Below are 13,529 nucleotides of genomic sequence, written 5' to 3'. Positions count from 1 at the left end.
TTTACTATTCGCTCGCAAGAATTCCATCAAGCTTTTGTCCAATGTAAATGCAACTGCAACACTTTCAAATCTCAAATCGCCGAAATGCAGACTCGATTTTTCTATTTACTTTGCGGCCGAGATCCATTTGCTCGTTCGTTTCAGAGAAAATTGGTTCTTTTTGTTGGTATCATCAAGAAAAGAAAAAAGAAATCCACATAAGCCACCTAGCTACGCTTGGTCTAATCGGTTTCTTCTTCTTACACTCCGCAACAATCATGGAAAAGTGACAATTACATCACAACCTATTCTAAAGTTAGCATGTTGCTCTGCCAAGTCCTCATGGCATGGGGATGTGCAATAACTTACGCATTCATCGTCTTTCTTGGCCTGGGGAATACCCATTGCCTCAAATGTCGCTGGCCCCTGCTTGGCCGGTGCAGGCGCAGGTGCTGGTGCTGGTGCTGGTGCTGGTGCTGCCGGGGCAGTTTGCGCAGAAGCAGCGCTTGGCGCAGGAGATGCGACGCCCGGCCTTGCGGGGGGTGCACTGGATCGTCCGCCTCCTTGAGCGGGCGAGTCGTAGCCAGAAGGTCGCGCGCTACCGGGCCGTGATCCAGCAGGTCCGCCCGAGGGAAGTCCAGGCCTTCCATAAGCATCGGCACGAGGCGGGCCCATCCCGCCGCTCATGGTTGGGGTCGACGCGCCTGAGCCAGCGGACGGCGCACGGCCACCGTATGGATCCTGATGAGAGGAGGTAGGACGAGATGAATTGCGCGGGCCATACTGACCACCACCAGGACCGTAGCCACCCGGCGGGTACTGGCCAGGCGGAGGTGTTCCGTGTGCTGGGTATGCCGGGTTGGGGTTTGTCTTGGTCAGGCGGTTGTGTGCCGGGTTGTTGGGTGCTGGACCGCCATGCCCAGGATACTGGGCGGAAACGGGGCGGTTATAGTCCTGGTTGGGATGGCCACCATATGGGCCCGTCTGTCTGTAGCCTCCAGGTCCTTGAGGCCCGTAGCCAGCAGCAGCTGACACTGAGCGGCCCTGGTGCGGGTCCATGCCGGCAGGAGGGATGCCGAGCTGACCACCTTGCGGGCCACGCGAGGCAGGTCCTGGTGGCCCTTGGTGGCCGGAAGGTGACTGCGTGCGAATGCCAAAGGAGCTGCCGGGTCTGTCTGCCGAGGGGCGGATGTTTGGGTTGTAATGAGGTGAGAGCTGCGGCTTGCCACCTGCCACGTCGTCTTCGGGATACGGTGCAGTCGACCTCGGCCGTGCTGCCAGGTTGAGAGGCGTTGGCTTGTTGTCTTCGGGGTACGGTACCACTGACGACTTTGGCCTCTCGGCAAGGTTGATACCGAATGCTGGCTGTCTGCCGCCACTGGGCATGTTTGAGCCACCAAATTCGGCCTGTCTAGGCGAAGGCTGGGGCGACACCCTAGGAGACCCCCGAGGAGAGTCTTCACTGAGCGCTGGCATCCCGCCCACAGGCTTGTTGAAACGATCAGGCCTCTTTCCACGCTGAGAACCGTGAGTCGACTTGATCCTAGTCAACGTCGTAGTCTCATGGTCCTTCTTGGATAGGACTTGTGAGTGACTCAGTCCCTCGAGACGTCCAATAGCGTCCTTGTTGCCATGCTCGGCAGCCAGCTCGTACCATTTCCGCGCTTCTCTGACGTCCTTTTCGACGTGGATACCAATCTCGTTGTAGTAGCCCATGGCAAACTCGCCCGTGGGGAGCTTAGCCGCCGCGGCGAGTTGCGCATACTTGTAAGCTAGCAGTTCGTTCTTGGCAAATGTTCCCTCGTAGCCAAAAAGGAACCATCGACTGACACCGAGACAAGCCTCAGGCTGACCTTGTCGTGCGGCCAGGCCGTAGTAATGCAGCGACAATGCAGGGTTGAAATCGCATCCTAACTGACAAAGCTCATATGCCTGTCCCATTTTCAGCTGCGCCTTTGCAAAACCTAGATATGCTGCCTTTTCGATATACTGGCGAGCTACGGCGATGTCGGGAGAGAGAATGCCCTCGGGTATCGCGACGTCGGGAAGGTCTCTTGCAATGAGCATACCATACACGAATGCACCCTGAGGCGCATCCTCATCGGCAGAATCGGCGGCTTGGCGGATAAGGTCCAGGCCTCTAGCAATGTCCTTGCGCTGACCGTGCTGGCCCATGAGACTGATCATTCCAAGCCGGTATAGCGCTGCCGAGTCCCTCAGATCGAGTCCAGCCTCGTAGTGCCTCAAGGCCTTGTCAATATCGTTTGAGTTTTCGTACAGCATACCGATTCTGTACTCGGCACGGCCCCATCCATTGTTGGCTGCGTTGAGGTAGCCGTTGTATGCCTCTTTCTTGTCCTGTCTCTTGCCAAATTTTCCAAACTCTAGCCACTTGCTACGAATGAACATGGCCTCGGGGTGTCCCTGGTCGGCCAGGTAGTTGACAATGTTAGTAGCATCGACTCGGAGATCATGTTCGATGCGGGGCGTCGATGGTCTTCCTTGGTCGCGATCGCCGGATTTTCTCACAAGGTCGTACTCGCGCGTGGCCGCATCAGCGGCAGTTTCGACGTAGGCCAGCACATCGCGGGCCCAGCAAATTTGCATGTTGGGGTCGTTGGAGTGCAAGACATGATCGCGGCTTTCAGCAAGTACGCTCTCCTTCTCGTCGTCGCTGGGCGGTATGTGCTCGCCGGTGACCTTGGGAAAGTGGCTGAAGGAAGGTTTGTCTGCCGGCATGTCTCTTAGCTTTCGATCGAACTGCAGAGAAGTCGAAGCGCTTTCGTGAAAAGGACTGTAATTCGACTGGCTGTAAGTCGACGCAGGGCTATAATCCGTCATACCGGGCTTGCTCTTTTGATATTGTTGTCCATAGGTCGCCATGTTTGTGTTCAAGACAGACGACAAAGAAGGTTCGCGGCCATGTCCAGTTGGTCTAGCGCCAGCACCCGTCGGTATAGTTGAGTTCATTCTGCTTGAGTCGATTGATCTGGCCTCGAGTTCCATGCGCTGAAGGTCTTGTTGCATATTCTGTGGCACTTCAGGCATCACCCTATTTTTGAAGGGGGGCGCACGTCAGCAAGAGGTTTAATTAGGAGGGAGCTCAGATGCTTTTCTTCGTTGCGACTATTCGAACGCCAAGCAAGTCTCTCTCTCCCCGCGCGCACACACACGTGTGTATATATGATTCGACTGCAAATGGAGCAAAGGAAAACAAGATGAACCAAATGACAACAGTGTCTCTCTCACCTTTGAGGGGCTGGAGCATGAACTTGAACTTCAGGCATATAGTAATCGTCGACGCCTCCAGGGTAAAATGTTGCTCCAAACTGAGGCATATCGGCGGAGTCGTCTTCTGCTGGGTGCGGCTGACCCGATCCTACATAAACCAAGAAGCAGTGAATTGTCAGCGCCCAAGAATCTCACAGATCCAGTTGACCAAGCCCAAAGCGTCAGCTTGCAGTATGTGTTGCAGGGCGTTTATTCCTTGTAGCCGGGTGGAATCAATCCCTTCACCCCCCGCGGATGTTTGATCGTGGCGGGGCTTTGGGTGTGATCTTAGCAGGGAACAAAAGTTGGAATAGGTATGCAGATGGGTCCCGTCGTTAATGTTCGCTGCTCTTCTGTCTGGCTTCTGGTCTCTGTTTAATTTTTTGCCTCCTTGCTCTGTCACGCTCTCGGCCGTCGCTCGGTCCAGGCGGCGGGCAATTTCCTTCCTTCGTAATTGGGTAGAAAAATGCACAATACTATCGATTTGCTGGCCCCCTCTTCTGGGAGTTGCCGGATGCACCAAGATCTATCTGCTGATCGCAGGACGGTTGCGGCCTGTGTCTGGGGGGGATTGAATTTTGGCGCTTGTCGCAATATGCTGTCTCAGTTGCTTTATAGAGTGACTTTTTTTTCCTTTTCCTTTTCCGCACGCGGTTGTCGATACGGCAATGATTGGACGATGAAGGTCTCAGATGCTTTTCAGACAGTATCTGCAGCCCGTTTCACAGCGGCTGTGATAGGAGTGCAGCAGTGCAGAGTGTCATTCATCAATGATGAAAGGTGCTCAGGGCCCCAATACACCCAAGTTACGGCGGGGCAGCCTCCCTCTGAAATATGCAAAGACCCAATGCTGAATGACCACACCTCCCCAGCTGGCGCAGGCGGGCTATGCAAGACAGATTACGGAAGAGAGGGTCTCTTTGGTAATAGGGGATTTGCGGAGGGGCTGACCAGGATGCGATGGGATGGGATGGCGTGTAATTATTAGGCACCAGCAACTGATCGATCGCTGTGAGCTGAGAATAGGCACGACTAGTAGCAGTAGGCCGTGGAGGACTGGATTCTAGAGTCCCTCTTCCTCCTTAGTTCTCTCGCCCCCAGTAGCCGGCCAGGCGATGTGGACGATCTCGTGGTCTGGAAGCTTGGTGTACCTGAGGTAGCATGGTAGGTAAAAGTGCTGGCTTTAGACTTTGCTTTTCCTATTCACCCCTTGAAGTTTACTGTGTATAATTGGAGGAAGCGTCGGCAGTGTATATCCACGCGATCATTGCTGGATTCTCCTTACACACCATAACCGTATCGATGAGAGCTGGTGTCATGTTCTTGGTGATTGTTTAATGTATGGTAATTGTGCCCTGTGGGACCTGCATTTGCAACGGTCTCGGCGCCCAAAGACTGGGTGCGGGTACGTAGCAGCCACTAAAGGGATTGATGTGCGCTCTCCAAGTCGCCTTTGACCGTTGAGCTCTGCCGAACAACCGTCCACAAGACAAGAGTCCAAAAGTTACACGTTGCGCGTACCCGGGTCTTCCGTTCGGTGGTGCAATCTCTATCTTCAGGGCCTTGGTTGCTCTGGGTTGACCTTCTTTGGCAAAGATAGTAGCAGCTCTGATCCAGCTTGACTTGCCGACCATAGGGGCGGGAACAGAGCATGGTACCGTCCAGAAGCATGAAATACTACTTGGTGCCCAGTGCGACAGCGACGACAGAGCAAGAAACGGCCATGGTGGGTAGCAGAAAGACAGTGTTGGTGGGCTGCGCAGAAAATGAGGCAAGCCCACCCCGGCAGCTGCAGCAGCACAGCCAAAGCCATGCAAACCTCTGCGTATTCCATACATAGCACGCATACGAGCCAGCGAAATGCACTCGGCAAACGGGGAGGGACCCAGCTGCATACTCGGGAATTATACTTTCAGGGGGCGCTGTGGGAACGGTTCTTACCTGCTAAATCCTGGGGGTTGATGCTTGTCGGGACTGTGGACGCCGACTGGCCGCCCTCCGGCCGCGCGTATAGTTGTCGATTATACTGGGGCATCATTTCGACTGTAGTATCGGCGACAATGCCGGTTGCGATTGAGTCCCCTTCTTCGAGATTTTTAGGTTCGTTAAGTTTCGAGGGGGGGGGAACTCGCTCTTCAAATGCGAAATTGCGGCGGGTAGTTGATGTCGTTCAAACGTAATCAGTGCATTGAGCTTCCTAGACACGAGTGCAGCTAATAATTTGCCGGACGAAGCAGCATGACTGGTGATTTCTGCAAACGAGTGAATGAACAGCTTCCCTGGCAGGCAGATGGACAATAAGCACCTAGTCAGTGACTGTCGCTAGTCGAGCCCAAGTGCCCCAAGTGCTGAGAGTGGTTAACCAGCGGTTGACCCGGTGGGCAGCCACCCAGACTTATTAAAGACAGAATCATGCCCACGCTGCTCTCTTTCAAATGTGTACGACCGGGTATTTACATTATGGCAATGCGTAAGGGCAGCATGAAACGTGATCTAATCTAGAACATGTGTACTTTAGCTCTTGAGCCCAACAGCAGAAGGATTCGAGGAAAGAAGCTTAGCCATTCCGTCGTTTCTTTCCCCATCTCTTCTCAGCACTTGTTTGCCTATTATCTCTTGGGCATCGTGTCACTGCATTCCGGAATACGTCAAGGAGGTGCCAAGAAATGCTAATCATGATTGCACGGCCCAAGGCGGACTAGTACTGCTGGAAACATCATGTTCCGTCTCGTTTGATGGTCGAGTTGAGGCACTGCAGACATGTGTTGCCATACAGAACATATGAGTAGGAGTTTTTAGATACATTATTTGTCAAGGTATCAAAAATATTTTCATGGGGCGGTGATTAATGAAGCAACTTCCTTCCTTCCATCACAGTAACTTCTTGAGAGTGGCGGGCGGCGAGACGAGATCCCGAACCGACACTGCCTCGTGGTTTCTATTTTTAAGATCAACTGGATTTTCCAGTCATTTGCCATGTGAGTAACGCAAGTCTAACATAATGCAACTACTACAGCAGGGGCCCGGCGCACTTGATACCTAGTTCATTATGCTGGAGTCCAGTGCCAACCTAGACAAGATAATTCATATTCATTCAACTGTTGCGCCTATTATTTACTTATGTACATAGGGATCGACACATTTAATGGTTCAATAGTCTTGTCTGTCAGCAAATGTTTTCTCGCACCGAATAATAAATTGCAGGCAAATGAAAACCAGGCCTTGGCTTTACTGCTGTCTTACTATCTAGCTGGGTAACTGGACAGGAGCATGAAAATGCCATGCTTCTTCCATGACATTCAGCTGTGTCTAACACTCCGTCTCCTGCATGTCTACCAAAGAAACAATGTCACCACATATGTCATGTTCGCAGGCCCGATCCGCTAGAATTCTCCCGCCCAGACTGTGCCACCTCTATATGTAGTCATACTCACATGTATGCCAGGGTGGCTTTGAGGGCGATGATCGCAGAAAAAAAAAAAGGAGGGCTCAAGAAGTGAAGAAGGGTTGAAAAGGCAAGGGGAATACGTCGTTGTGCAACCATTATCGACATATCTATCATTGGGGCTTGATGTATAGATATGGTGATCATATGAGCTGAGCGGGCGGCCTAGAGCGCTACCAGATGACCATTCTGTCCTCCAGATAAGGCAGCGCCCATGGTGCCAGCTCACAGGTGATGTGCTGTTTTGTTTTGCAGTGATAATGAGAGACAAGGTAAATTTCTTCTGGAATTGCCTGATAATTTGCAACCTATCCAAGCGCAGCTCTGAGTCTCTATAGCAAGCACAAATTGGCCTTTCTGTACGAAAACCATGGGCTTCTTTAAAAGGAGACGATCCCCCAGGGTCGAAAGGTTATTAGACACTGAAGCAGTTGCTATTGAAGCTACCAGTAGTGGGATGTCGGGGGACGGAGCTAAGGGACAAAGTGGCCCGAGCTCCAGCGAGGCAAGCAACAGACCCAAGCTCAGCGTCAACGTCAGCCTCTCAGCCTGGCTACGCCTGGTGCGTCTACAATCAGCTTCACGAACGAAACCATCAACCCAAACGCCCAAATCCACCACAATCAATTCCAAACAATCATCGGCATCGATCTCTGATAATACAGAGATACATACTACTGATCCACCTGAGCCCGTAATACACAATAGGGACAGCGACACCACGCTTCCCTTGCAGCCATCCGGCCCGGCGTCGCAAACGACACCTCCCAAAACACCCACTCTCACTACAACACAGAGCGCCAGCACCATGGCTGAACGAACGCTGCAACAGGTCATTACCCAGCTGCGGGGAAACCCTTCGTACGAGCAGGCCTCACCTCTTCTCTCCAAAGCCAAGTTGTCATTACTGCAGCTCAAGGCCCTTACGCCAACCCCGTCGACCCCCTCCAACCTGCTCGCCATTGCCCGGGAAGTCTACGAGCTCGGCGCCATCACATCCATTCGTGCCCGGAATCCCGATGCCTTCAAGCGCTACGTACAGCAGCTACAGCCCTTTTACGAGCTTCCGTCTAGCCAACTCAAGCCCAACCCCGAGGCACGGAACAAGGTCACGGGACTCTATCTCTTGTTGCTCCTGACCGAGGGCAGATATGACATCTTTCACAGCGAGCTAGAGAGCTTGAGCATGCGCGTGGGAAATGGAGGTTTTGAATCAATTGAGGCAGACCGCTACCTGGGCTACCCGATCAAATTGGAGAGGTGGTTGATGGAGGGTAGCTACGACAGGGTGTGGAAGGCCATGAAGAAGGGCGAGGTTCCCAGCGAGGAGTTTGGTATCTTCTCTCAGGTACGTTTCCTGTAACGGTTTGGTGTATCCGAAGCAAGGGCTGCTGCTCCTGCACGGGTCTCTCAAGAACGTACAGTCAATGCTGACTAATGATTACCACAGATTCTCACATCACAAATCCGCTCCGAGATTGCTTCGTCTTCCGAGCGAGCATATCCTTCTTTGCCGCTTAGTAGCACAAAGTCGCTTCTGTTCCTTGATTCGGAAGGCGCCGTGGTCGAGTTCGCCCGCCAGCGTGGATGGGTAATTCGTGAGGGTCAAATCTACTTCCCGGCGGCCGACGACGAGGATGCCGAGGAGAAGGACATGTCGCAGATGGTGATTGAGAACACTCTCGGCTACGCTAGGGAATTGGAGACAATTGTGTAGTGATGACCAGAGCGATATCTTGGAGGGAAACGCTCGTGGCCATGCCCTAAAAGGGCGACAGGCATCTATCACGGAGAGGGGAGCGTTTGTGTATTGGTAGGCCCAAAAGGACACTAGATGACAAACTTGTGCTATATAGCACAGTCACAATAGAGCCTCAATGTCTAATAGTTGAAACGCGCACTTTGTTTCGCTGGAGCAAATCGAATTCCACGGCACTCTCTGGAATTGCCTGGGCAATAGATGAGGAGAGACCCGCGGATTTAGTCCCGAGCTCACATGTAGTATGCCATTTGTCAATTCATGAAGAGCAAAAATTCACTAGTTGTAACTATTCCAATTATAACCAAAACAGCCAGGCAAGCAATGAAACCCAACCGGCCAGTCCTGGACGGTTTCTGACAACTGGCGATGGTTCAACAGAACTTGAACTCATGATACAAAGATTTGCCCTCACTATCAAGTCATACGTGTGTGGCATGTGACATGGTATATTGTTACAGTTTCTCGCTGCTTTTTTTTTTTTTTTAAAGAAGAAATTGCACCATGTCTAGTTCATCAAAAACGTCAAGGAGGAAACAAACATTTGAAAGCGATCACAAACGATGCCTACTGATTTTATGACCTTGAATGTATCGTAGGTGGCCGCTTGTAATGCGCCAAATGCGCGGTTTTATTCGATTGATATATACATGGCATAATCATACCTAGAAAGAACAGTCAAGAACATGTCTTGTGAGCATCTAGTTATTCAACACCTTGGAACTTTCCTTTCGATTTGCAAAATATATGAAAATGAGAATCTTTTTTTCTTTTAGCATTCCGCTTACTCTGCTAACGACATCATTATACTGTTTCGGTTAACCTGAGTGGTTTTCCGCTCAGGCCAACCTGCTCCAACCTCCTTCTATCTAGTTGCTTTTGGTTTCGTTCCCAGTAATATGCCAGTTCATGATCAGGTTTACGCCCAAAGCTGGACGCTATCCTCTACTTAACATGGCCTCGTGCACTGAACTCCGTCATGGCTGATCCCCAAATCGTCGAGAGAACAAATAGCCTTGGACTACCCGTAGTTTCTTCTCCAGCTATGGTCTCCAGGTAGAAGAGACCAACTTCGCCAAGTCTATGTGTTGAGGGCTTTTGACCCCTAGGCAAAGAGCCTCAGACCACTGCCATGCTTGCCAACCTCGCAAACCTCGCAGACTGTGCAGACGGTACCCTTGTACTTGGTATGGTATTTGGAGCCATCGTAAGCACATTCCTCATAAGGCGTGCCACTGTAAATCGGAGTGTATGAGCCGGCACAGATATCGAACTCAGCAAACTGGTCGTACTCAATCTCTATAGCATCATGGGGGTTCCGCTCGGCCGTAGCCTTGACCTTCTTAGCCTGTTTTGGGTCAGCGCATATTTTTTTGCCAGATTTTCATCATAGGTACAACTCACATTTTCAAGCAGTCGAGGGGCACCACCGTTGGCTATCATTCTGTTTGCAAAGCTCAGAGCCGTGCTGAAGTTCTTACTCCTGCTGGCAAGGTTCATGGCGTTCAGCAATGCCAATTGCCTGTGAGGAACTTCAATCTTGGGAATTGTGAAGTACGCCGACAGCTCCAAGCTCCTCTTCTGTAGGCTGGGATTCGAGTTGACAACATCGGGTGCGCCAAGGGCACGTCTTGCCAGCTCAATTGACATGGCCAATGCGTATTCTGAAGCCGATGTGACAAGCTTCTTGGCCTCGGCTACTTCACCTTCAAACGCAACAGCGTTTACCAAGAGCGCGTGCAAAATGCCCTTGAAGATCCTGACACCGTCCTCGAGTCTGTTTCCCTTCATGGCATCAAAACCCTTTTGCAAATCATTTGATACAAGGTACTCCAGGTCTCTGGGGATGACAGGGAGGACCTTTCTAGGGTCGGTCTCATCCAATGTCCTTCGAACATAGTTGACCAGAGGCGGAAGACCGGCAGATGTAGGTAAATACGTTTTCGAGGCGATGTAAATCTCTTCAAACCTAGGGGAAAGTGCAGTAAAGCTGACCGCACCAACTTGTCGAGTAAGCAGGTTCATAGCAGACTCGAAAGATCCAGCAGCTGCGTGGTCGGCTGCAAGTGGTGAGTTCCGGGCCCAGATGTCTGCCTCACTGCTGCCGGCTCCATTGGCATCAGTGCTCTCGACATTGACAAAGTCGCTGTCACCTTCGGGCACGATGTCGTCACCCAAATCCCATCCAGCGGCATCCTCATCATCGTCAGCTTCAAGCACATTGTTCTTGGCTGCAACGTCTTCCTCGCCGAGCTCATCGAAGCCGTTGGCCGCGGCGGCTGGCTCGTCATCAAGACTGAGGCCTTCAAGTTGGCCCGCAAGAGCCTTCTCAAAGAACGACTGTGACGTTGCCTTGGTTGGCCAGTTGGCCTTGAATGTGGGGACCACGGGCTGGGGCTGCTTCAGAGGCTCTCCAAAGCTTGGAAGTGTCAGTTGATCCTCGGTAATGCCAGTGGCTTCGAGGATTGACTGGGCTTCCTCTTCCAATCCGTGAGCCTTGGCGGTAGCATAGGCAAGTGGGTCTATAATTTGCGTGTTAGTCATAGGCCACAAAAAGTGGTACCACGTCCCGACTTACAAAGGTCAATTTCCTTGAACATCTGTATCCTATCTTCGACCTCACCAAGGTACAAGGCATTCTGGAAACGTGCGGTGAAATCTCCGCGGTGCTCGGCGATTTTAGCCATTCTTGCCAGCTTGCTGTGGTCACCCGTTGACAAGTACAAGAAGGATAGCTTCTCAAACTGCTTCTGCTTCTGGTAAGCCATCTCAACGACTTGGTGGTTTCCATGGGCCAATGCTTCGTCGCCGAGTCTCTTCCATAGTGCCGGGCGATCAAGCTCCTTTGCCGTCTCGACCGCGACATCTAGATTGCCGCATTCGATGGCAAGCTCAAATCGGGTGGCTGGGTCTTGCACAAACTGGAGAGCAATCTCGGGGTAACCCTTCTTCTGGAGGTACGAGATGATGGACTGTCCAACCAAGCTGGAAGTCTTGATCAGATGCAGCATTTCTTCATAGTTGCGCTTGACCAAGGACAACTTGAAGCGGTATTCGGTAGGATCGATGTTGATGACTTTCGGCTTGGCAGCACGATCCAAGCAGTAAACATTTCTGCCCTTGACCCTGACGAGATAAACGGTCTGGTCCAATGTCCGGACAATGCCGTTGTCACCGTTCATGAGAGTGTACTTGATGTGATTAAGAGTGGAGTACAGAAGGACACCAGCATCATCCCAAGTCGCACTCTTAATCCTGATCGTCTCGTGAAGGGTACTGACCTGCTCAAGAGTCTTTGTCACAATAGTAACATTGTGCTTGCTCAGAAGAGCGGCGTGCAGGCCATCATTTGACCAGACCACATACTTGACACCGTTCACAGATAATTCAGCAATGCTCTTCTTTTGCTGAATGTCATACAGGTGCACAGCAGTGGGAGTGATGATCAAGAGATGGCCGGTACCTCCGAAGTAGATGTCGGTAGTGCCCACTGGAGGCTTGAAAGATCGGGCAGTGTTGTTGGACAAGTCCTTGATGTCAACTGTCTGCGAAGCGGTGTTGAGGACAGCAAAGCGGTTGCGTGCAACGAAAATAGCCGAGTTGCCCTGTCCGCGCTTGGAGTCAGTGACATCAATGGCCCCTGAGCCATCTCTTGGCAGGTTGATCAGCTCATATATGCCACTGTCGGAGGGAGAAGTGACCAGAACAGATCTCTCAGCGGGGTTGTATGATATCGTTCGCGGTGGGACCCATGGGCTTCCGAGTCTCTTGAGCGACAATAGTGTTGGACTCTCCACACCCTTCTGGAAGTCATATGATCTGACGTGCTTCTCCTTAGTAATGAAGAAGAGGTTGTTCAAGTGAACGGTAGAAGCAGGACGTTCTCTCTCCAGCTTGAAGACCATCACACCGTTGTCGTGACCGGCCGCAAACAAGTTGATCTCGGGGTGGGCAGCGATGACCCAAAATCGGTCGTTCTCTCTCTTAAAAGACTGGACCGCAGTTCGCTTTTGCGAGTCCCAAACACGAATCGTCTTGTCCTCGCCACAAGAGAGAATCAAATCTTGATGAGGGTGGAACAGACAGCCTACAGCGTTTTGGAAGTGTCCTCGACACGTATCCACCTCCCATGCTTTTGTTTCGCTGTAGCGCCAGAGCTTGACGAGGCGGTCATCAGCGGCCGAGACAATATGGGGCGCGGTTGGGTGGAAAGCAACCCAATTGACGCCACGATCATGTCCCTCCAGAACAAACTTGACCATGGCATCAGTGTTTCCGAACATGTCCGTCTGCTGCTGGTTGTTACGAGCGACCTGATCCTCGAACGACATCGAGGTTGGGGCAGAATGCTTCTTTCTCAGTCCAGAAATATCCCAGACTCTCACAGACTGATCAAGAGAGCAGGAAACAACAAGGTCGTCCTTGGGGTGGAACTGAGCGCACATGACGTAGTGGTTGTGGCCAGTCATGGTGCAAATGAGCGAGCGATTCTGCCAGTTCCATATCCGGATAGTCTGATCGTCGGAGCAGGAAATGATCCATGGAAGCTCGTGGTGAAAGAAGACGGTTCTAACGTAGTCGAGATGGCCGTTGAGGGTGAAGAGACACCTTCTGGTCTGGTAAGACCACACCTTGATCTTGTAATCATCACCTGCCGAGACGAAGAGTGGCTGGGTCTTGTGGAAGTCGATGCCTCGAACCGGTCCGTCGTGTTCCTCGAATCGGTCGATCAGGGTTCCCATACGGTAGTCCCATAGTTGGATGGTCGAAGAGTGAAGGGCAACGAGGATCCATGGTCTAGACAATTGATCAGCCAGGTCCCACGTGGCCATTGTTCATCATGCACGTCACGTTGCCGCGAAATATCGTGGAGGGGCGCATTCTGGAGCTCTTACCTCTTGGGGTGGAAGGCAAGACCCTTTGCCCTGGAGGACTTGGACTCGAACTGAAAACATATTGTCAGTTGTCTTGTCCCTATAGAAACTCGATGTGTGGGTGTAGTTTGCGCACCTTGGTGAGCATGCCAGAGGAAGCCATATTGGCGGTGTTGGAGTGGAAGCCCCTAGGGACAGTTCA

At 51.9% G+C, this 13,529-nt stretch overlaps 3 protein-coding genes across 3 annotated transcripts; 1 reads left to right on the top strand and 2 right to left on the bottom strand.

Annotated features, from left to right (window-relative positions):
• Positions 1-272: 272 nt before the first annotated feature.
• On the bottom strand, positions 273-3,317 carry PFICI_12491 (uncharacterized protein; the record flags this gene model as incomplete). The annotated part of the gene is made up of 3 exons (XM_007841072.1): positions 273-284; positions 349-3,031; positions 3,229-3,317. 3 exons carry the CDS (start codon positions 3,315-3,317, stop codon positions 273-275), a joined length of 2,784 nt encoding a protein of 927 aa, XP_007839263.1.
• Positions 3,318-7,151: 3,834 nt separating this feature from the next.
• Positions 7,152-8,411, top strand: PFICI_12490 (uncharacterized protein; the record flags this gene model as incomplete). Its single annotated transcript, XM_007841071.1, has 2 exons — positions 7,152-8,042; positions 8,145-8,411. 2 exons carry the CDS (start codon positions 7,152-7,154, stop codon positions 8,409-8,411), a joined length of 1,158 nt encoding a protein of 385 aa, XP_007839262.1.
• A 1,147-nt stretch (positions 8,412-9,558) lies between these two features.
• PFICI_12489 (coatomer subunit alpha) lies at positions 9,559-13,490 on the bottom strand (the record flags this gene model as incomplete). Its single annotated transcript, XM_007841070.1, has 5 exons — positions 9,559-9,801; positions 9,858-10,975; positions 11,032-13,250; positions 13,349-13,398; positions 13,464-13,490. 5 exons carry the CDS (start codon positions 13,488-13,490, stop codon positions 9,559-9,561), a joined length of 3,657 nt encoding a protein of 1,218 aa, XP_007839261.1.
• Between the last annotated feature and the right edge of the window lie 39 nt (positions 13,491-13,529).

This window comes from Pestalotiopsis fici (assembly GCF_000516985.1).
Source record: "Pestalotiopsis fici W106-1 unplaced genomic scaffold PFICI_Scf_10, whole genome shotgun sequence".
NCBI lineage: Eukaryota > Fungi > Ascomycota > Sordariomycetes > Amphisphaeriales > Sporocadaceae > Pestalotiopsis > Pestalotiopsis fici.
Note: the sequence above shows the minus strand (reverse complement) of the source record. Positions and strands in the feature narration are given on the sequence as shown.